Below are 23,297 nucleotides of genomic sequence, written 5' to 3'. Positions count from 1 at the left end.
TTTTAATGTTGTATGCAGGGTGGTCCTGACGGACTCCTTATGTTTTGTTGGGTTGAACTCATCCCTGCTTTATCAACTGTCCTCCAGTGAAAGCACGTGGTGTTTCTGATCATTTTCCATGTTGAAACGTGAACAAACCGAATTCCTTGAAACGCAAACGGGTTTTCTGACTCTGACCTGCAGGGGGCGCTTGTGGTTCTTCCCTGTCTTCTTGGCTCGTCGTGCGAAGAAGGAAAAGGCGCCTTTCAAGTGCGCATGCGCGGGGCATTATTATTTTTTTTCCCCCCTCCACTGTTTCGATTAAAACACATTTCTTCTCCGGAGGGTGTGAAAGTCTATGTCCAGATACATGAGGCCCCCAAATGCGTCTTTGTTTGTCAGGAACATCTCGGATGAGTCCCGGTGAGTCTTTCAACCGCGCCGCTCATCGCTCAGTAACTCACTCCCCTCACGTTAGCCTAGCCGCTAGCGTTAGCCTCCTCGAGGAGCCTCAAGTTGTGTTAAAGCTGCAGCTGCGACCAATGTGGCAGTAATTTAAAGTACTTCCACCTCGAACTATCAGAACTTAACTCGTCTGAGAGTTGTAACTAGGTTTTGTTCAGGCTTTTGCACGTTTTCAAGCCAACGTCCCGTCGTACACAACAACACTGGAGAGAGTTCAGTGTTTTCAAGGATTAGCTGCAACAAATGTGTGTAATTCTCCACTTCAGGTCTACGATTAAAACGTTTTTTTCGGTTAAGCATTATAACGTCTTTGCTGAAACCTGTTCCAGTCCCGTCAATGAAAGTAAACGCTGCAGATAAACATGTTGCTCGTTAATGTCGAATACAATATTTAAAAAACCCAACAAATAACAGGGTTGCTTAATAAATCCGTCTGTTATGAACAAACCAGTTTGTTTAAAAAAAAAAAAAAAGAAATGCACACAAGTTCGCTTAAACTGTAAATTTAAGTGAATTTAGGTGCAGTGGAGAGAAAACAAGAATTGCCATAAAAACTGTCTAGATGTGGATTATTACCCCAAAATATAACTACGTTTGATCCTTTTGATTTACTTGTGCATTAATATAAGGCCCAAAAAACCTGTTGATAATGGCTGTTTTTACTTTTCATAGTAAACTTTGATTCTTTCAGTAGGAAGACGGACTAGAAAATGCATCAGGTCATAATATCAAATAATTATATTTTTACCAGTTCAATTTGAAACACGTCACCTAGTAGATTTATATTACATGAAGTCTTCCTCTCTCATATAATGTAGAATTTTAAAAATCAGTTGACAGTTGTTGAATCTAATCTGATCCTACAGTACAGTTCTGCCTAAAGGTTTGAAGTGGAATTAAATCTTTAATCTTTGTGTTTCTGCCTCCTGTTGATTGTATATTAAAGTGTACACTTTCATTTGATGTTGTGATGAACCTTGAATGAAGCAACAGTCATGTTTCTGTTTCCCGCCTTAAAGTGGCACTTCTCTGAATTGCATGTAAAAAGTTGCGTATACATTAAGGGAACAGTTGACCTAAAGAGTTGCAAACTGCGAGGAGTCATCAGCAAGTTTTTTAATTTAAGTGGCAAAATGAAATTGTCGGAACAGTTTGTCCTCGTGACTAAAGGAACTCCGAAGTTTTACTTTAAATGTGAGCGGATATCGGATCATCAGCTTTTACTTCACGTGCTGCTCTTTTCTCACTGCACATTTTAAAGATAGACCAAACACTAGCTCCTCTTAACAGTTTGTAACTCTGCAGCAAACAGATTCTTTGGTTTGGTTAGCGGCTGGATCTGCAGGTAAGAGCTGCGGCGCTCTGTTTCCTGGTGAACTGTCCCTTCATGTGATTCAGCAGCTGCTGTTCTTGGCTGATGATGTAGGTGTAGAGTTGCCCATGACTGTCAGTTGAGTCATACTTGTATTTACGGTGTTCAGGCCTGAGGATTTGCGGCGTGAGTTTGGCCGCTATGGGCCGATAGTAGATGTCTACATCCCACTTGACTTCTATACGCGTCAATCAAGAGGATTTGCATACATTCAATATCCTTTCTCAATAAGACTGAACGTTTTGTGATTCTGCTAACAAATGGTTTTCTTTCAACAGAGATGTGCTTTTTTGTTAGTTTTTTTGTTTGTTTGTTTGTTTGTGTTTTTTTTTGCACCTAATTTGATTGACTATCTAACACACATATTTCTCTGTTATTGCTTCAGAAAATGTAAAAGCATCCAGTTGTGGAACCGGCCACAAAGAGTAACAAAGACCCGTGTAGAATAGCTGTAAAGACAAGTGACACACAGACCTTCAGGATCAGAGGGAGGGAAAAGATTGAAAAGAGAAAGTAAAGCATGAAGAGGAAAAGGGAACGGAGACAAAGCTTGGAAATGGCGGCAAAGAATGGGGAAAAGAGGTTTAAGAGGAAAAAGCAAGCAGCAAAACCCCCGAGTCTCTCTGGGAGTCGATTAAAGAGTGTAAAGATCAAGATGAAGTTCAAAGTCAAGCATGGGCAAAGGTAACAAGTCTGATTTATTTTGTATCCTCCCAAGACAAATCCACAAATTTGACACGACACCCAAATCAGCTTTCCATGTGGCATTAATGACATTTTGATTTTGAGCAAAACAATTTAATCAAGTCTTCATGTGTTTGGTTTGTTTACTGTCCTGATCCAACAAACAATGAATGTATTTGAAGAGTTCACTTCATATTTTATATCTGACAAAAAATCTACTGAGCGTTAATGTTTCTGTTGTCTTCTCACTTGTTTGCAGTATCTTTTATATGCTTTACTCTACAATCCAGGCCTTGAAAACCGTTTGAACATCTGATTCGATGAGACTCGCTCAAACACACTTGGTGAAACCTGACAACTATTTTTGTTTCTTCCTCTGTGAGGGCAAACCAAATTCCCTTGTTGACTTCAGTCATTTGTGAGAAAGAAAATGTATTTACATTTTGTGAGGCCAAGTCAGAAAGGAGCAAACAAAACCCTTAACCACGCAGCATGTTTGAAGATGTGCGCGATGCAGAGGATGCTCTCCACAGCCTGGACAGGAAGTGGGTTTTTGGACGGCAGATTGAAATCCAGTTTGCCCAGGGGGACAGGAAAAGTGAGTGCCCGACTCTTATTTAGCCATTTACGCCAAACTCTCTGACTCTCCCTGGAATGCCCGTGGTTTTGTACATATAAAAATATCCACCCTGCACAAGTGGCGAGTAAAAATGTCTTTAATGCGACAGCACCAAACCAGATGAAAGCGAAGGAGAGGCACTCCCCAGGCAGGTCTTCTCGGTATGACGACCACGATCGCGACCACCGACGCAGGCGGTCGCGCAGCCGCAGCTACGAACGATACCGGTCGCGCAGCCCGTCGTACGACCGCCGCCGCAGACGGTCTGAGAGTCCTCGCGAGTGAGTGTCTCGCCTGCTTGTTCACACCAAGTCGTTTAGGGCGTTTTGTTTCCTCAAACTGACTGATAAAATACCTTGTTTTTGCTTCTTCTTCATTGGTTTAGGTCCCGTGGGCGTGTCTATGGGCGGGGGAGGAGCAGGAGCCGCGAGGATGAAAGGTGAGCCTTCGTCTTGACAGGCGTGCGGCGTGGTAATGGCGGCAGCGGTCAGAGGAGCGTCTGACCTTCTCTGTGTGTCTCCAGGTACAAGCAGCGGCCTCGGAGGGAGTCCAGGGAGCGCTCCCGCTCCCGCTCCCGCTCCAGGTCTCCGCGGGGGGAAATCAACCCGGCGTCGACGTCTCACTACGTGGAGGAAGAAGTCCGGGGGGCGCAGTCCCCCTCCAGGTCCCGGTCCGTATCCAGGTCGCACTCCCGGTCCCGGTCCCGGTCCTGGGCCGGACACAAGTCTGGAGGACGCTAAGCAGCAGCCCCTCTGGCCTCTCCTTTTAACCCCCGTTAAGTCAGATGGACCAGCTTTGGTCTTTTGTTGAGAAAAACCGTTTGTTTGACCTGAATGTAACGTCCACTGATCTCCTTGTAGAAAGCTTTTATTTTGTGGCTCCGTTTTGTAAAATTGATTTGGTAATAATTCCCAGTAGAAACGGTGGTTTCTATATTTGGTTGAACGGAATGTTTTTTTTTATACATACAGTTACTGAGTTTCCAAACCCTATGCATATATTTTGCAAAAACGAATTCCACGTGTTCAGTATTTCAGAGGGAAACCGGTCCGTCGGTGTTTCTTTGTGTTTTAGCACATTTAAAATGAACCACGTACGTCCGACTGCACTGCTGCTGGTTTACCACACGGCTTCTGTCTCCTAATGTCTCTGCAATCTATTTAAAAGCGTGTCTTGATGATCCAGTCGAAGCGAGTAATCCTACAAACAGCACCTCACCATGGAAAACTCCACGTGGTGATTTTCTTTCAAATCACTCTAAACTGGATTTTCTAAAACCGGAGCTGCCGTGGACACGAGGCGGCAGTTTTGTCACGTACCAAGTTGCTAAAATACATAGAAAAGACGCCGTGGTCCTCAAAAGTGCTTTTTCTTGTTTTTGGGTGGTATTTGTGACGTGTATTATTTTGTTCCTTTCTTATTCTTGAGAGTTCACTCTTTCAAAGAGGCATTTTATTCACCATTTCTCATGTCAGTTCTGAGGAGAAACCAGGCGTTTCTCGTCGGTGTTTATTCGACTGTTGATGGTTTTTCAGATTGAGTCGTGTCACTGCATGTTTTAGTCGAAGCCGTCTTTAGTAGGAAGAAACTGTTATTTTGAATAATAAAGGGATAACAGTGGAAGTGATTTCGTGTTGCTTAACTTCACTGAGACCTCCTCCAGATGTGGCTCTGTGTGTCCGAACAGCAGCAGAGTCTGTCAGTTCAGATTCATTGATTTCCTTTTAATGGAACAGTGGCTCGAAATTAGACTCGGCAAAGAAGCGGCCAAGCGTGAAATCGGACGTGCCCCATTGATCGCCACGTCGAAATCTGTCCCCCAAACTAGAGGCGGCAACGCCACAAACCCTCAATTCCAACCAACAGAAATACATAGTTCCACTCTGATGTTTCTATAATATGTAGATTCGGTTCTCAAGCTTATTGACTGGATGAGATGATACGAGACGGCGGCGACACGAACCGGGTCTGCTGCATTGCAACGTGAGAGCTCAGTGCTTCACAGCAGCAACTAGAAGAGAGGCAATGGAACTAAACTGTTTACAAAAGAATATTAAGAGTAAAATACATTTGAGATGGAAAAAAAGAGTTTGTCAAAAGAAGAAAAAATCTTCGATTAGAAACGATTCAAATGTAAAGCGGTCCTGAAGCTTCTTCTAAATGATGAAATGAAAACTGAAAGAGTTTGAGTTAGTTCATAAAACTGGAACACAAAAATAATCGAGATGACCCGAGACGTCTGGAGGGTTTGTGAGATCAGATCCTTCATCCAGCTCGGTACTAGTCCATCAAACGGTAAAATTAATGAGTCTCAATATAGACTCTAATATATATAAAAATACTAATAGGTGTAAATATGCCTGTTTGCACACATCTGTAGTATGTGGAGGAACACGGTGCAACTAAACCATCATCCACGTTCTGTACGACAGACTGATGAGCTTTAGTCTCCAGAGCAGGAGACGCCCTGAACGGGTCACCGGTCCAGGATGAAGGACGTCCATCACGTCCGTGACGCCGCCTCCCACAGCGCAGCCGCGTCCTGCTTTGCAAGCGTCATGTCACAGGATCAGATGAGTTCAGGGTCCTGTAGGTTCAACCAGCGGCACATTTAAAACCCTTAATGACGGGCGGGGGACGGGCCGTCCACTCACTGCTGGACGCAAGTGGCAGCAGAGGACATCGATCCCTGGTGGCGTCCCGCAGCCTATAACCCACGGGACAGCCAGACGAGGGACGGCTCATTCGTGATGTCCTGTCTTTTATATACGGCGGAGGAGGAGATGTCTGCCCGCGTGGAGATTCCTTTGTTGTTTCCCTTTCATCTTTAGTGGATCAAAGATGGGCCTGTAGGACGGCAGGAAGCGGCGTCGTTGGTGCTCCAGGGCCTCCCACCGTTACGTTTCATATCCACCATGAGAGGTGAGGCCAAGTGTTGTAAAATACGTCTGCGATGCAACGTTTGCACTTTCCTTGAACAAAACTGTACATTAGAATGATTTCATGTGTTTTCCCCGGTATTTGAGTACAGCGCTGCTAAATGATTACAACAGGTCAGTATTCTAAAAACTATTTCCTCAAGTAACAACAGTTCAAACTTTCTCATCTGCTGTTAATCCTATATTTCATTACATTTGCACCAATTAACCTGGAAGTTGGATAAATTCAGACTTTAACACTGGTTTGAAAGCTTTTCCATGAATGAAAGCAGATATTTCTCCATTATTTGCATTTTTTTTTTTTAAAGCTGCCCACTGTAATGAAATAAGATTGTTGTACATGTTTTGAGTCACATTGTGAATTTAAAAAAAAAAAAAAAAAACCTTCACAGCGGTAAACCAGAGGTGGTTCTATTGTCCTGGACAACCTGTTTTTAGATCTGAGCTGCTTCAGGACACTGGACTGCGATGATGACTGGTTTATTATCAGCCTTTCTGCTCCAGCTTGATGGAAACACAATAAAACTGCACCTGAATCTGGTGAAGTTTTATCATCCAGCTCTGCAGGAATCCTGACAGCAGACCATTGATTACAGTGTACTGGAGCCGTTCCAGGACGGCCCACCTCACCAGCATCCTCTTTTTTATTTTTTTTTCCGCTCGTGGGGAGCTGGAGGCATTCCGAGCTGACAATAGGTCAATAGCAAAGTACATGGTGGACGGGTCACCAGTCGGGCACGGGGCAACACAGACACACAGTAACACACACATGCACTGACATGTATGTGCAGTTTAGAGTCACCAATTACCCGAACAGCAGCTTTGGATTGGAGCACGAAGCCGGATTAGCCAAGAAAAAATAAACATCCCTGCATGCACAGAGAAAACATTTCTTAAAATATCTAATAAATATTCAACTTATTTAGAGTCTCAGTCATTCTGAGGTTTTGTAGCTCAGATTGCAGTGCAGTCGCTTCCGTTTTCAGGAAAAGATTTTATAAATGAGACAAAAAAATTGTTTCAATCTCCAGCAAAATGTCTTTGAAAAGGTTTTCCTGCATCCTGACTTATGTCTTAAAGTTTTATTGGGTATTTTTTGAATACAGAATTTGCGCCAATTACAAAACGTGATCTCCGTTGCAGCACGCCCCCTGTGAGAAATGGGAGACTGGAACTTCCTGGGCGGGATCTTGGAGGAGGTCCACATCCACTCCACCATGGTGGGCAAGATCTGGCTGACCATCCTGTTCATCTTCCGGATGCTGGTGTTGGGCGTCGCCGCGGAGGACGTGTGGAACGACGAGCAGTCGGACTTCGTCTGCAACACCGAGCAGCCCGGCTGCCGCAACGTCTGCTACGACCAGGCCTTCCCCATCTCCCTCATCCGCTACTGGGTGCTGCAGGTCATCTTCGTGTCGTCGCCCTCGCTGGTCTACATGGGCCACGCCATCTACCAGCTGCGCGCCCTGGAGAAGGAGCGCCACTGCAAGAAGGTGGCCCTGCGCCGGGAGATGGAGGCGGTGGACGTGGAGCTGGTGGAGGCGAAGAGGCGGATCGAGAAGGAGATGAGGCAGCTGGAGCAGGGGAAGCTCAACAAGGCGCCGCTCAGAGGCTCCCTGCTGTGCACGTACGTGGCCCACATCGTCACCCGCTCAGTGGTGGAGGTCAGCTTCATGATGGGACAGTACGTCCTGTATGGACACCGCCTGAACACGCTGTACAAGTGTGAAAGGGAACCGTGTCCCAACGTGGTGGACTGCTTCGTGTCCAGGCCCACGGAGAAGTCGGTGTTCATGATGTTCATGCAGGTGATCGCCTGCCTCTCCCTCTTCCTCAGCCTGCTGGAGATCATGCATCTGGCTTACAAGAAGATCAAAAAGTGCATTCTGGGCTACTGGCCACATCTCAAGGACGACGCGGACGACTATTATGTCAACAAGTCAAAAAAGAACTCGGTTGTGCATCAGGTTTGCATCGGAACGTCAGTCGGACGCAAGAATACGATTCCAACGGCGCCGAGCGGCTACACGCTACTGCTGGAGAAGCAGGGCAACGGACCCAACTACCCCCTCCTGAACGCCTCCTCGGCCTTCGTGCCGATTCAAGGAGGTCCTGGCCCAAAGCCGGACGGCCACCAGGACGGCAAGGAGGGCGTGCCGAGTCCCACGGAGCAAAACAGCAACTCCAACAACACCAGCAGCGAGACTCGCTCGCCTCCCGTGGACAAGCAGGACGACCCCGGGGAGGCGTCGTCGCCGCACCCCGACGACCTGGAGCGCGTGATCTCCGAGTACCCCACCCTGCCCGTGGCGGACGCCTCCTCGTGCTCCACGCTGTCGGCCATCGCCAGGAAGTCGCGGAGGATCAGTCCGCCGTGGAACTGCTCCACGGTGATGGAGTCGACCGGCTCGGACAGCGGGGAATCGTACCGCGGCAGCAGCAGCATGAAGCTCCGCGGCTGCGGGGGCCCCAGGGCCCGGGTCCTCTCCAAATCGGACACCAAGAGGTCGAGCAGATCGCAGAGCCCTGACTCCGTGGGCGAGCTGAGCTCCGCGTCCCGACACAGCCGGGAGAGCAACAGCCCCACCACCCCGTCGCCAAACCGCAGGGTGTCGGCTGCCAGCAGCGGCAGCAGCAGACGAGCTCCCACTGACTTACAGATATAAAAAACTGACCGTTCAGACTCGCACTTCTGACGACTTGTACAGTAGATGCTAAATCTTGGAAAAATCCAAATATTTTTTCAAAAAATATGCCGAGTCTTTCAAAATTAAAGACTCAGGAATTTCAAATCTGTAACATCCTGCGTCAGTCGTCTCATGTCAAATACACATTCTGCACAGCTGCTGTGTTAGTCCTCAACAAAACTGGACTGAATGAAGCCACAATGCAGTAGTAACGGTTGTATTTTCACCAATACTCGGATCTGCCCAATGTCTTAAATGAAATGGCAAAAAAAATATATAGAATACAACACTCAAAAAAAGGAAGCTCTGCTTCAAGGAGGTCAGATTTCTGTCACAATTTCTTTTCCACAATTGTGTGGAACGTCTCCTAAATCACACTGTTGAAATATATCCAAACAGACAAAAGCTCACAAAAGGCCTTTGATATCGAATGCTGTTGAGATTATTGCTTTTGGAACTAGAGTTGTGAGAATGTGACGTGAAAAACAACCTGCTGCCGAATCCGAACTTTGTTTTTCTCATATTTCCAGATTAAATCACGTGGATCCTTTAACCTGTAATGATTTTCCACACTGCAACAACTCAATGATCAAAGCGGAATGGAAAACGCAGATCCATAACGCCATTTCAGACAGCTACACGCCGTTATGTAATCATCCACTTCTGAATCACTAATGCTGTCTGGATAAATCCAATTCCCACTCTGAACATAAACATTTCCTCAAATGCAACTGCAGCCTCCTCGGCATGTGAACGGCAGCTTCTGAATCTGTGTTGTATAGATTTTTTTTTTTTAATTTTACAGTCGGGCATGAAGTTTATATCAAACCAATGTTACTGAAGAACTAAGAATTAATAATACGCCAAAAGGAGCACGTTATTAATCAGGAAAAAAAAATGATTTATTTGAGCAAGCAAACATTTCTTGTTTTGTAACAAAAGTCAAGTGATTTCTCACTGTACATCCATAATTATGTAATAAACATTTACATACTAAGCTGTGTCTTTCTTCACTTCAAACAAAAAACAGGAAAAGAAAGTCTACTCTCCAGCCTCCTCCTCGGGCGTCGGTTCGTACTGCATCAGCTGAAACATTACAATAAAGAGATGGTTTGTACTTTTCAGCATAATTATTACTTCATTTCACGTGCGGCTATTTTTCCCCACACTTTATGCAAAAAGCTTTGCTCAATACATCTCAGCTCCTACGTTGTGTGTCCATGATCTCCGTCTCACCCTGTTCCTCAGCTCCTTGTTCTCTTCCATCAGCAGATTGCACTTTTCCCTCAGGTCGGCCACCTCGACACGAAGCGCCTCGGTGTTTGCCGACTCCATATCAGCAGCTCCCAGGTGAAGCTTTATAAAGCTGTGGTCGTGGTCAGGAGTCAATCTTAGTAAATTTTTGGAGGCGAAAGCTAAAGAAAGGTTACAATAAACTGTGCTCACCATTCATGCCTAACAGGACTGTCAATGGTAAGAAACCATTTATCCTGCCACAGGCCTTATTTTCTGACGTTATAGTTTTCTCTCCTCACAATTTAATTACAGCTCCCAGCTTTTCTGGATTGTGAAACATAAAAACTAACCCAATTTGACATTCAAAGCCAGATTTGATTCCTTTCTAATTTTAATGAATCAGGACCAGCTGAGCCCAATCTGCATTTTCACACCCGCTGCAACTCAGGGATGTAATAGATGGACTGTGTCGTGCAGGGCGTCAAGTTTCTCCTGTGACTTTTTAGCTCATCCATTTTTTTATTTTTTTTATTTTGCATAAAGTGACTCCTATGTTAAAAAGGTTTTTGCATCAAGAGAGGATACTCCAGGGCATCGTTGGGTTTGTCGTTCTCTTCATAGAGCGCCATCAACACTGAAAGAAAAAGAAAACGAGTTATGAAACGAAACAGCCCTGGTTTCCCTGGAAACATTAACATTAACAGGCACAACGTGGTGATAAAACGTGGCTCCACTCACCGCTGGTTAAAGTCGCAAGGACTCCAGACTTCTCAAGATACCGTCTGAATTGTTCTCGCTTCGACTCCGTTGCCTGCAACACACACACAGTTGACAATGTGTGAATTATCAGCGCAGACACGCCAAATTGAAAACTATATGTGCCAATAGTTGGAAATGTGACTTTTAAACGGATAACGTTATCAATGAGACGGCTTGTGGTGCGTTCACGGCCCGGGCACCAAGTAAACGAGCCACAATGGAACGACGCTAGTTCGTTAGCACGCGCGTCGAAAGTCTAACTACGAAGTGTTTGAAGAGTAAAATATAACAATGACAAAAAGGCTGCGGGACGAGTGTGCGAAAAGTACTTACCCTGTAATGTGCCATGGCAGCTGTAAGGCTGTCAGGTGTTGGCTAATCAACTCAAATCTACAGCTGCTGGCACGGTTCGACCCGCACGAGACATAAATCCGTTGCCATAACAACACAGGAAAGCGGCTGAAGAAACACGGAAGAGGATTTTTTTTTTTTTTCAAAGTGAAGTTAATAAGAACAAAATCATTAATGCGGAGTCGTCTCAAAAGCTGGAAGCTTTAAATGCGCATTTTCTCAGCAATCCAATGACGAACCAACAGCAACCGGCGAGTTCCAGGCTCACTTGAGGAAGTGGCGTTGTTGCCAAATGTGGATGACAACAACATTGTCGTTTACGCCCAATATTTGCTTACAATTTTAAATATGACGTAAATGCATTATATGGGTGGTTATTATTTCAAATAAACATATATCTATATTTATAAATATAAGCTGCACGTGTCAGTGGTCATATTGAAATGTGCTATGACAGTTTCCGTAATTTTTACTAAACCTGGCAACGAAAGAGAAACGAAACTTTGTCATGTGATTTCCGGTTGACACCGGATAACGGAGCTCTATAACATAAGCGTGGGCTTTACTGGTCTAGCTCAAAAGGAGGCGTGGCCCATCCAGGTGTTTTTAGATCGTTGCATGTAAAGTGCGACGCTCATGTGACTGTTTTTCTCCGGTTGTGGTGGGAAAAAAAAACAGAAGCAGGTTTTTTGTTGTTGTGCCGGTGTTGTGCCAATAGATTTGACCGGTTGAATGTAGTTGTACTTTCAGCGTCTTCCGTTCCCAGTCAATAATAAGGTAAGCCGTGACCAGATGATCTATACAAATTTCATTTAAAGAGTAACGCATTAGGAATAGTTAAGTAACCGGCTATGGTTTATTGTAAATAACTGTGACAATACACATGCTTTATCAACTTTATCATCCTTTTATTAACGTTGAAAGGGCTTTCTTCTTTTTTTAAGTGTGCTTAAAGGTCTTGGTCATTACATTGTTGTGTGTTGTTTCCTTTTGTTGGCGCTCGTTATGCAAGTCGTTGAAAACAAGATAAGTTTCCATCCATCCGTCTCCTGACAGCGACATTGTCCAGCCCGGGCAGGTTACTACTTTGTCACAGAACAAACAAAGAGACACTGTCAGATTATCTCATCTCTACATGTCAATATCCACTTTTTTATCAGTAAGATTGATTCAGAGCATAAATGGGCAGTTCAATAACGCAGTAATTGTCCCAGAGAAGCGAAATGAGTCCAGGGGCTCTCATGATTCTCTCATTTTCTTGCACAGACATGCAGACCTGTGTCGCGTGGTGTTGCCAAATAGTAAACGTGCTTTGTAATGAACACAAAGCAGTTAAAAGATTAAATACAGGCGGTCAGGCAATAACTGATATTATACATTAGTATGTCATACAGTTTGCCACTCTGCCTTTGCTCCAATAACCTTCAAAATCAAATATAAGTGACTGCATTTTAATTTTGGTATATCATTTCTATACTATATTTTGCTACCGTAATTTTAGGATAGTATTCTTATTTGAATACTTTCAGCAGACATGTTTTTTACCTTATTGTTGACGATGATGTCAAGTCAAAATATTACGCAAATCTTTAAAAATAGTAATAACTGGTTCAAACAGAAGGTCGACATATTAAAAAATGGAGTTAAGTGCATTCAAGCTTCAAGTTTATATTTAACTCAGCTAGCTTTTCTCGTTTCTTTACTTCCTTCACAAACAAACGTAGTGGAGAAGTAAAGCTGGGCTGATGAGAAAGAGGGACAATTCTTTCAAACATCAGTTGATATTTCATGGCTACATGATATTGAGAAGTTGTGTTTTTATAAGGAAGGTGACATGACACGCAATCAAGTGATTTGAGTTATTTTCATCAAAAGTCTTTCAACCGATAGTAAAAATGAAAAGCGAGTGGCTCTGGAGCCTCAGCTTCAGTCTTTCTCTTGTATTTTCTTCTCTCCCACAAGTTATAAAACTGTATATGAGGTTGATTGGCAACAAAACAAAAGCCACATATTTTCCCTTTGAGAATAAATTGTCTTTCTACTTAAATATTTACATATTGCTGAGAACATTTTACCCTTCAGCAACTGATCCAACCTGTTTGTAATGTTTCCTCAAGAGGTCATTGCCACCATCCCGAGTCTCTTTGTTGAGCAGTGTTCAGATGGGTTGACGCCTCTGTGGAAATCAGGAAGTCTCAGTATTTACGTGTCAGCATGCTCCAAAGAAAGTAGTTGGCTTTAACTATTTCAATGTAAATCTGCTGATGAGCTCCGTCACCTGACCTCTCGTCTTATCTGTCACGTTTGTCTCACATCCTCTTTCACGTGCGCTGGTATTCATTCCTTGTTGCTCGCGGCTCGGACGACATCTCCAGGACTCCATGGCTCACTGACGTCGCTCCATCGACTCAACATCTTCCCGGTTTTTTTTAAATGTCTGCCATGCCGCTGCCCGATGGCCACTCCATCAACGCCGCCGCTTCGGACGACATGGAGGACAGCGAGCCGCTCATCGAGAACGACGCAGGTAAGTTTGAAACGTGTTTCAATAGGGAGCGACTTACTGTATGTAAGAGGTACCTGACCACCTGCCGGTTAACTGGAGTCCCATGAAACTGAAACAAAGAGGGTGGAAGTGCAGCGGAGACGCCAAAGAAGCTCACCAAAGAACACGGGTGACGCCAGTTTGCTTTTCAATGAGAGATGCAACAGTTCAAATACAGCAGAAGGATCAAAGTCTAAAGATGGTCGGATCAATCTCATAGGATTTTTCCTGGAAGATCCTCAGTGATCGTTTTCATTTTCTTGGCCGTGCATTTCAATCAATCAATCAATCAATCAAATTTTATTTGTATAGCCCTTTACAGTAACCCAGTGGTACCCAAAGTGCTTTTTACAACAAAGCTATAAAAACAATACATTAAGAAACAAATACAAGAATAATACATAAAAACAATACATAAAACACAGGCGCTGACTGTGGGAGGTGCGGCGGTGCTGCAGGTTGATGAAGCCTTCCAGAAATTCATTAAAAAAAAGCATACAGAATAAATACACTGACCTAGACAGAGTTAAAAGCCAACCTAAAAAAAATTGGTTTTCAGCTTTGATTTTTTTTTTAAAAAGAAGAAAAAAAAAAGTGTATTTTCAGTCGACTAATGAAAAAATGTGATTTGTGGTTCCAGTTCCCCCTCAGTGCTGCTCGAGTCGCCTCAACCTGGCCGTCCTCATGTTCCTCGGCTTCTCCGTGGTCTACGGTCTCCGCGTCAACCTCAGCGTGGCCATGGTTGCCATGGCGAACGCCACCGACGCCGAGCCGTCCAAGAACAGCTCCGTCGTCCACGCCTGTCCGCCGCCGTCGGGGGCGGAGAACACCAGCGACGTTATGCAGCAGCCGGACGGGGTGAGACGCTTCTCTTGACTTTTGAAGGTGTTGAGGGCCGTGACCACCCGGGTGGTCCGCGGCGGACGACAGCCGGGACGCCATTCCGGCTGATTTTGTAAAGACAAAGGCTGGACGCAGCCTCCGCCGATCACTGGGCCGGTGAACGCCAACTTTATAGACACACAGTTGCATACATGCAATCTCTGAAGGCGAAACAGGAGATATTTTCACTGCACTTCACCCCAGATATACTATTTATTATAATTTTTTTAATATTTCCTGACTATGAAAGAATATTTCCACTACAGGCCTTTAATGCACAGATTTTTAAATCATCTCAAAGACGATAAACAGAATCTTAATCTGTAGTCGGAGATGTGTTGAGTCGTTTTGATGCATCAAAAGTGAACTTTTCTCCATGATTGTGTAGCTCTGGTATGTAAACTGTCACACTATTTATAATTGACTAGTAAATATTGCCGTGACGAGCCGATCCACCTCTCCCGCAGGTCCCCCAGTACCCGTGGGACTCGGAGACTCAGGGCTGGCTCCTGGGCGCCTTCTTCTTCGGCTACCTGTGCACCCAGATCCCGGGGGGGTACATGGCCGGCCACTACGGCGGGAAAGTCTTTCTGGGCCTGGGCATCCTGGGAACGGCCGGCCTCACCCTGCTCACCCCGCTGGCTGCTTCCTGGGGATCCTACTGGCTGTTCGCCCTGCGAGCTCTGGAGGGCTTCGGAGAGGTAGGTGGGGGGGGGGGGGGGGGGGGACGCCCGCAACGCCCGCAACACCAATCACACAGAAAAAAAAAAACCCTCTGTGTCCCCGCAGGGTGTGACGTTCCCCGCCATGATGGCCATATGGGCCCGCTGGGCCCCCCCTCTGGAGCGGTCCCGCCTCATGACCCTCTCGGCGTCCGGGGCCAGCTTCGGCGCCTTCCTGGCCCTGCCGCTCACCGGGTACATCTGCGAGATGCTGGGCTGGCCCGCCGTCTTCTACCTCTGTGGTGAGCGAGAAACTAAGCAAACGTCCATTTAGACACGCGGCTGCAAAAGTCTGAGCCTCCATGTGGGACGAAACGGTGACTGGGGGAGAGATTTACATATAATTTGTGATTTCATACTCACTTTGATCTACATTTTCAATGAAGGCTTATTTTAGCCCATTTAAAAGGTGTAAAACTGGATGATATGTTTTCGTCACTGTGATAAAAATCCCATTAAAATGTGTACGTTTAAATCTTCTCTTTCCTGTTTCCTTCTTTCATGTTTGCTCATTCGTGTCAGTAAACGAGACTGTGACTGTTTCAGGTGGCGCCGGTTGCCTCTGGGCCGTGTTTTGGTTTGTTTTGGTGTCGGATGATCCTCGGACGCATCGTCGGATCAGCAAAGAGGAGAGAGACTACATCGTAAAGTCGCTCGGACCGCAGGTACGCCTGAGACGCAAACAAGACGTTGAAAGACTTTGGTGTTTTCTCAGTGTGTCTCTCTACATCGCAGATATTTCAGAAATACAAAACAACGTGGACATCACGGGGATGAAGAAGTTATGATAAAAATGTAAAAATTTGAGGGTAATGTGATTAAAATGCTAATTATTCAACTTTAAAAAAGCTTAAGTGCCAAACCATGAGGAAAGAACCTTTGGCAGTTGAACATTATATCACAATAAATATCCCAGATAAAAGCATTTAACGCCAGAAACTGTTCAAAATCATCACTTTGTCGCGTAAAAAAAAGAACCCGAACCTCAGCCCCTCATATTGTGCTTTACTGGACAGAAAAATCAACATTCAATAATTTCTCTGAGCTTTAATCGTGATCATAAAATGCAATGACGTCATCTTGTTCTCAAGGTTTCAAAAAGTCCACCCACCGTTTGAAATCCTCGTTTCCTTTATCGCACTTCTGTTTTTCATTTCTTCACAGTTTTCTCATGTTTGTGTTTGTCGTTGGTCGTTTCTATGCCTCCGGGGCTTCCTTCTTCATTTCCCCTTGTGTTGCTCGGTGAGTTTGTCTTGAGGAGGTAAAGACCCTCCTCACTGACCTGCTGCTCCTCCTGCAGGGTATGGGTCACGGCTGGTCCTTGCCCCTGCTGTCCATGCTGCTGTCCGTCCCCCTGTGGGCCATCATCATCACCCAGATGTGTTCCAACTGGGCGTACTACGCCCTGCTCACCTCGCTGCCCACGTACATGGACAACATCCTGCACTTTGACCTGAAGTCGGTGAGGAGCCGGCGCGTCCTTTTACACATATTGACCATTTCACTCTGCAGCTTTATTGTTGTAAAAAAATGTAACAATCCTCTCTCCTCCTCCTCCTCCTCCCCGCCTCTGTGCTTCCCGTCAGAACGGGTTCCTGTCTGCGCTGCCGTACCTCGGCGCCTGGGTGTTCGCCGTCGCGTCGGGCGTCGTGGCCGACAGCCTCATCGAGAAGAAGGTCCTCAGCGTCACCGCCGTACGCAAACTCTTCACGCTCATAGGTGAAGCGGCGTTCTTTGCTCTCGCGTCCTCAGTTGTGTGTAAATGGCAGCATGACGTTTTTACATTCTACGGTTCATTTCCAGACATGTACGTGTGCAATGCCTAGAATTTGAGCGCTTTTTCCTTGCGGCGTCTTCTAAGATTCTTCTATTGAATTTGAAATAGATATGACTCAAAATTCCTTTTTGTCCCCGCCCCTTGCCACAGGGCTGCTGCTGCCTTCCGTCTTCCTGGCGGCCGTGAGTTGCTCGGGCTGCAATCCCATCCTCGCCGTCACGTTCCTCACGCTCTCCACCACCACGGGAGGCGTGAGCGCCTCCGGAGTCTTCATCAACCAGATGGACATCGCCCCTCGGTGCGTGCCGCCGCCAGCACGGTCTCTTAATTTGAAAAGACGCCATTAAAGATCTGATAAAAGTCGTAGCAAAAAAAGCTGTAGAGTGTTTTTGATTGTAGAAGTAGCGTAGAGTTTTGATTCTGTCTTCTCTCTTCCTGGGCAGATATGCCGGATTCCTGCTGGGAATCACCAACACGTTCGGGACGATCCCCGGCGTCGTGGCTCCGATCGCCACCGGCTACTTCACCGAAGACGTGAGTACCTCGTGAGGAATTCTCTGAATTCCGTTCAGGTGAAGGAAGTCGAACTGCAAGGAAACGAGTCTGGAAGTGAGTCGATGTCCAGCTTTGAGATCGTTCAGGGACAAAGAGCAGGCGAGGAAAGCTGAACAGAAGAAGAGGAGAAAGAAGGTTACGCTGCTTAAAGTACCAGACGACTCATGATACGACTTATCTTTGAAAGGCATTTACTGCCTCAGCGAGCTGATTGAATTTACCCGTATAAGATTTTTTTTAAGACAAACTATAAGATGAATTAACACGTCGTGTCGTGATTGTAAAAAGTAGCAAGTTGGAGTAGAAATTACGTAAAATTCAAAAGTGCACACACGAGAACTGAGGTCACCTCCGCTCATCGTAAACCGTCGGCGTGATGGATCCTCCCCCCCCCGCTGATGTGCCCCCCCCCCCCCCCCCCCCCCCCCCCCCCTGTGTCGCCAGCACACGCTGGCAGGCTGGAAGAAGGTGTTCTGGGTCGCCGCCGGGATCAACGCCAGCGGGGCCGTCTTCTACACCCTCCTGGGCAGCGGCGAGGTCCAGCCGTGGGCGGAGACGGAGGAGGAGAGGGCCGCCGGCGCAGACCGCAAGAGGAGCGACTCCGTCGCCTCGCAGATCATCACTTAAAGACGAACCAGCGGCAGAACAGGTGTGGATGAGAAACAACCAGAGAAGTGTCCTTTTCGCTTGATTTCTGGGAATTCAGAAATCAACGTCCCGCCGTCGCAGACGAACGTGCAGTTTTTAAGACGTCAAAAGTGCAGTTCTTCACTCCCGTTGTCTTAAAAACTGCACGTTAAACGTGCAGTTTTTAAGACAACGGGAGTGAAGACACTGCACTTTTGACATCACGGGACCTGGACAATCAATTGTTGTCTTCTACTGTGAAATCGAAGGACGTGGGACACTTTGGTCTCCGTGAACAGCACTTTTTGTTGTTGTTGTTGTTGTTGTTGTTGTTCTCGTCGTAATGAAAGGCTGAGCAGACGTGCAACTTTAAAGACCAAACGTTTTCACATGAAGCTCAGGACTGTCACTTTTTATGATAGTTTGAGCAAAGAGGTATCGATGTAGTTTATATTTTTAGGTCTGTTTTCTATAGGCACCTCTATACTTCATTTTTATGAACAGTCTGCTCCTCAAAACAACAATTTTATCACTATAATCTAATTTTATGTACGGAAGCAAATGTTTACATGATGGTATATACGCAACAAAAACTTTACCCTCTTTCATATGTTTGGGTCTTATATTTCATCACAACGATTAAAATGCACACGAGCCTGGAAAAGAACAGGAAACATATTTCCTGGTGTAAAAAAAAAAAAAAAAAAGCAGAAGTTAACAGGTGAGATTTGTAGCATTCGCCTCACGTTAGGCCCAAAGGGTGAGACCAAAATGAATCGAAGTTGTTTATTTTTGTATGTTTAGGTTGTTGTTTTTTTAAGATGTCATTGAAAAAGGTGATTTTTTTTTTTTTTTTTTTTTTTTTTTAAAGTTTTACAGCTTTTGTAGATGCAACCACTTTACTCAGCAGGAGTGGCGTCCGGCTGCTGTTTTTTTTTACAGCTCTGTGTTTCCTGACCACTTCTGCAGACTGTCCACTTGGACCAATAGCTGCACTTTAAACCGAGACAAAGCTACCAAATGCCTTTACATTCAATGACGTTCTCGAGTTAAGGGGTGTGAAGCCTCAGGCACAAAACGACCTGTAATGGCAGATTCAATACGAAGCAATTATAAAACTCATGCAGTTTGTTCTCTCACAGCGTGCTGTGATTGTAAATACTTGACGTCTATGAAAGGATGCAATAATTTATATACCATTTTAAGTTTTGCGTGCAATTTCGTTTTCATAATGTGTTGTTTTACATGAAGAAACTTAAACGAGGTGCATGTGAAAGCACTCGTTTTTTTTCAAGCACTATAAGGCGCACCAGATTATAAGGCACACCTACATTGATTGACATAATTTACAACTACCGGTAATAAACTAAACTACATGAACTAAGCAACAAAAACACAACACAACACAATTATTACCAACACCACAAACCAAATCTAACCCCCAATAATTGCATTTAAAACACCACAAACAGCTGCAATGAATTATGGGAGTTTCTATCGGCTGCACTGAGGAGCTCAGGATGAATTTGTTGCTGCAAGGCATGATGTCCCATCATGCCTTGCAGCGACAAATTCATGTTTTGTGTTGTTGGAGGTTATTGTGGGTTATTGTTGGGCTTGGTGTTGTGTTGATTGTGTTTATGCTGTGTTTTTGTTCCCCAGTTTAGGGAGTAATTATTTCATCTAGTTTATTTTGGTTTGTTAGAATGTTGGTTTGCAACCATGAGTGATGAATGTGTTGTGTGGAGTGTCGTTCGCTCTGAAGATCTGATTGTGAAGTCAGAGTTGTCAAAATAAAAGCTTCTGGTTGTTCAGCTGTCAAATAGCAGTCTCAAGTAGAGCAATTCTTCCATATATAAGGCGCACCGGCACCTTTTGAGAAAATTTGAGGTATTTAGGTGCGCCTTATTAGTGTGGAAAATACGGTATTTCCAGAGTGCAAATTCCTCTGTTACAGATTTGTTTTTGATTCCACAAATATTTGTATCATGTGTTTGTGCAGATTTATGCACTGGGGAAACAAAAAATTAAAAACATTTGCACCTGATTTTAAAATTGTCTGTTTTTTTGTTTTTTTTCGTATCAATCATGTGAACGTGAACAAAGGCAATGAAAAAAGAAAACATCCCAATTTGAAAATATTAAACCTGCAACTGAAAAAAATATCACCTAAAATGTACAAATAAATATATTTCAGAGTTGAAAAGTGTATATAAACAATTTTTAGTTTTGAAATTCAAGATAAGTTTCAAACAAACAAAAATGTCAATCACTTTTTTTTTCTTCTTTTCAAATGAACAAACCTTTTGACCTGGATTTAGCTCCTTAAACTACAGTGCAAACTCGCACTCGTGCACATCTACAGCCATTTGTAAAGTCATGCGTTAACCTTGAAGGCAGGATCTTGAACAAAGAAAGGAAAGAAATTCAAATGCAAGTTCTGCACTGAAATAACCCCAAACTTAGAAACTGTGAATTCCTGTGTGGGACCAGACGACGAACCACTGGACCACCATGTAAACCACTGCTGAGCTCTTGAATTACAAAACAAATTTGTTGTCCTGTCTTTGTAAATAAATGTTTTAAATCTGTCTTTGGCCTGTTGCACTTTCTTGCCACTAGATGGCACAAGAGCACAGTTTAACACAGCATTGATCTGCGAGTTGACCATATAAATATAATATATAAATAAGTTAAAAAGCGAATAAAAAATGTATTCAATTGAAATTGATTAAAGCAAAAATTTCCAGTACGTTTCAGAATTAAATGTAGGGTATGAGTGTTGGAGCGGTGAATAAAGTATCACAACAGAAAACTTAAGAGGAAATATTTTTAAACTATTTGGGCAGGATGGGACTGGCGTAAAAAATTCGTTTTTTTTGTTTATTAACACAGACGAATGAATATGATTAGAATGTATTCTGAAAAATAGGTTGAAAGTTGTGTTAGTTTTATTTGGACTGGAACTATTTGTTCTGAGGGCGGAACCCGATTGACACGACACAATTGGAACTTGCATCAGACTTTCCAGGAGTGACCCGGATGTTCACGTGACGCCTACCGGTGCGGTGCCGCAGCAATTATTGTCCCTCTTGAAATAATCTGTGTTCCCCTTTTCCTTTTTTTTTATTTTTATTTTAAATCCCTCGTTTTTTCCCTCTCCCATAAAAGTTTTAAGTTTCAAGGTATTTAGTTTTCACTAGCTGGCATGAATCCCACACGGTTTGAAGACGATACGTCTTGTTTAACCGACTGGCTTGTACAAATACTGTTTCTTAGGCTTCTAACTTGTGAATAAGGTTCTCGGCTCACTTAGGGATTTTCCCATTTTAAGACTTAAAAGTAGCACAGTAAACTAACTTCATACATATACAACTATTTTTTTTCCATATAAAAGATTATTGCAATACATTATATTAGATATCATTGAAAGTTCTTTGGTTATGCTTATGTCATATTTATACATTATTAAAGTTTGACAATATGAATATATTAAGTGAGGTTACTTCCTTTGGGCTCATTTGGAGCAAAACAAACTTTTACAGGGCATTTTTTCAACCAGAACTACTTTTTCATGTGAATGCAAATGTGCTTATTGGATCCCAACTCATAACAAAAATGTGTATTGAATATATGAAGCAATCTGTATGATCTTCATAATTTTACTTCATTACACACTCAAAGCACCTTAAACCAGTTTGATTCCTAAAAAACACATGAATCATTTTACATGTTGCTGACACTGTTTCTTGCATTACACTCTTTAACACCCCCTTCACAAAACCAAATGATTAAGGTTGAATTTCTGTTTATTGTCAGATACAATAATACAGCACAAAGACCTGGTTGCAGGTCTGCAACAAGAACCTGAGAGGGCTGTAAGAAATATTCTGTAGTCACTCATCCCTGGAAGCTGCATGTGATAACTGTGCCTTCTTTGCAACTGAAGAAACAAAGGAGACAAAGGAAATGCAGACGATAGTCTGGATGTGATACTTGTAAATGTAAAAAGACTACTCAGTGCAGTTTGTTACAAATGCATTTTATTTGCATTTACTGACATTCTGATGCAGACTGGGTTTGCATGTGAGACGCTGACACTGCATTTCGGGCTGATTTACCTTGAAACTGTTGATATAGAAGTGAGTACTGGACATGTGGAATTTTTAAGGACATTGATATAGATCAGTGCCAGTCTTTTTTTTTCTGCACCCACACAGACGGGCAGTTAAGTTTCGTAAAATTGGCAGATGAAGACGGTCTGATGTACCACGAATCTGCAGCCGGCCACCGATCACTGGTTTTGTCTGATAACCTTCATAGTTTGAAATTATAGCAATGATTTTAAATGTGGTTATGAAGAAAAATCATTCAAAATTATTCTTTCTCCTCACACATATAATTTAAAAGAATATACAGACTCTGTGTCACGCCACAAGTCATCCTACCAAGGACACACCATGAAAAAAGGATTTGTGGTTGTTTCTCCATTTTATATTTATTTTGTATCCTTTTGTGTTAATTTCACCTTTGTCCTCTCTGATTCTGTATTTTTAGGGTCCGACCACTGAAAGTGCAGGAGGACCCTACTGAAACCAGATTATTATTGTATTTGTATCATTTATTAATTTCACTGTACATTTATTTATTCTTTAAAATCAGGAGGGTTGTGATTCCTCAGTCCTCTTGACCAATTATGTAAAATGATTCTGAATGATTGTCCCTCTTTCGTGAAATAGTTTGAAAAACTTTAGTTAAAATGAGTTCATACTTTTCAATTAAAAATCTATCTATCTATCTATCTATCTAATGTCTAGCTCTCCCGTTGCCATGACTACTGCTCATACAGGATGACTCATCAATGACGTGTTGAATGGGATTCACTGCCAGTAGGCCTGTTGAATCACATTCTTCTCTCCTAAAACACACACGCACGCACGCACACACACACACACACACACACACACACACACACACACACACACACACACACACACACACACACACACACACACACACACACACACACACACACACACACACTGTACTTCCCTCCCTCTCAGTCCCAGCCCTCTTCAAGTTCGTTCCTGAAATAAGA

At 43.9% G+C, this 23,297-nt stretch overlaps 4 protein-coding genes across 4 annotated transcripts; 3 read left to right on the top strand and 1 right to left on the bottom strand.

Moving 5' to 3' along the window:
- The first annotated feature begins 286 nt into the window (after positions 1 to 286).
- Positions 287 to 4,724, top strand: srsf10b (serine and arginine rich splicing factor 10b). Its single transcript, XM_080516409.1, has 6 exons — positions 287 to 402; positions 2,202 to 2,500; positions 2,992 to 3,098; positions 3,229 to 3,400; positions 3,505 to 3,558; positions 3,643 to 4,724. The coding sequence occupies exons 2-6, from the start codon at positions 2,337 to 2,339 to the stop codon at positions 3,857 to 3,859; spliced, it is 714 nt and encodes a 237-aa protein (XP_080372535.1). The 5' UTR covers positions 287 to 402; positions 2,202 to 2,336; the 3' UTR covers positions 3,860 to 4,724.
- A 2,494-nt stretch (positions 4,725 to 7,218) lies between these two features.
- On the top strand, positions 7,219 to 8,724 carry gja9b (gap junction protein alpha 9b; the record flags this gene model as incomplete). Its single annotated transcript, XM_080516211.1, has 1 exon — positions 7,219 to 8,724. One exon carries the CDS (start codon positions 7,219 to 7,221, stop codon positions 8,722 to 8,724), a length of 1,506 nt encoding a protein of 501 aa, XP_080372337.1.
- A 904-nt stretch (positions 8,725 to 9,628) lies between these two features.
- Positions 9,629 to 11,345, bottom strand: mycbp (MYC binding protein). The gene is made up of 5 exons (XM_080516420.1): positions 11,074 to 11,345; positions 10,720 to 10,792; positions 10,567 to 10,615; positions 9,982 to 10,111; positions 9,629 to 9,831 (listed from the first exon to the last, which is right to left on the bottom strand). The coding sequence occupies exons 1-5, from the start codon at positions 11,086 to 11,088 to the stop codon at positions 9,787 to 9,789; spliced, it is 312 nt and encodes a 103-aa protein (XP_080372546.1). The 5' UTR covers positions 11,089 to 11,345; the 3' UTR covers positions 9,629 to 9,786.
- A 413-nt stretch (positions 11,346 to 11,758) lies between these two features.
- LOC308144918 (sialin) lies at positions 11,759 to 20,246 on the top strand. Its single transcript, XM_080516204.1, has 11 exons — positions 11,759 to 11,868; positions 13,467 to 13,618; positions 14,277 to 14,494; positions 14,986 to 15,219; positions 15,308 to 15,482; positions 15,787 to 15,905; positions 16,541 to 16,702; positions 16,827 to 16,959; positions 17,168 to 17,315; positions 17,461 to 17,551; positions 18,017 to 20,246. The coding sequence occupies exons 2-11, from the start codon at positions 13,525 to 13,527 to the stop codon at positions 18,197 to 18,199; spliced, it is 1,557 nt and encodes a 518-aa protein (XP_080372330.1). The 5' UTR covers positions 11,759 to 11,868; positions 13,467 to 13,524; the 3' UTR covers positions 18,200 to 20,246.
- The last annotated feature ends 3,051 nt before the right edge of the window (positions 20,247 to 23,297 follow it).

Source organism: Blennius ocellaris, assembly GCF_963422515.1.
Source record: "Blennius ocellaris genome assembly, chromosome: 20".
NCBI classification, from domain to species: Eukaryota; Metazoa; Chordata; class Actinopteri; order Blenniiformes; family Blenniidae; genus Blennius; species Blennius ocellaris.
The sequence above is the reverse complement of the archived record's forward strand: the minus strand, read 5'-3'. Positions and strand labels throughout refer to the sequence as shown.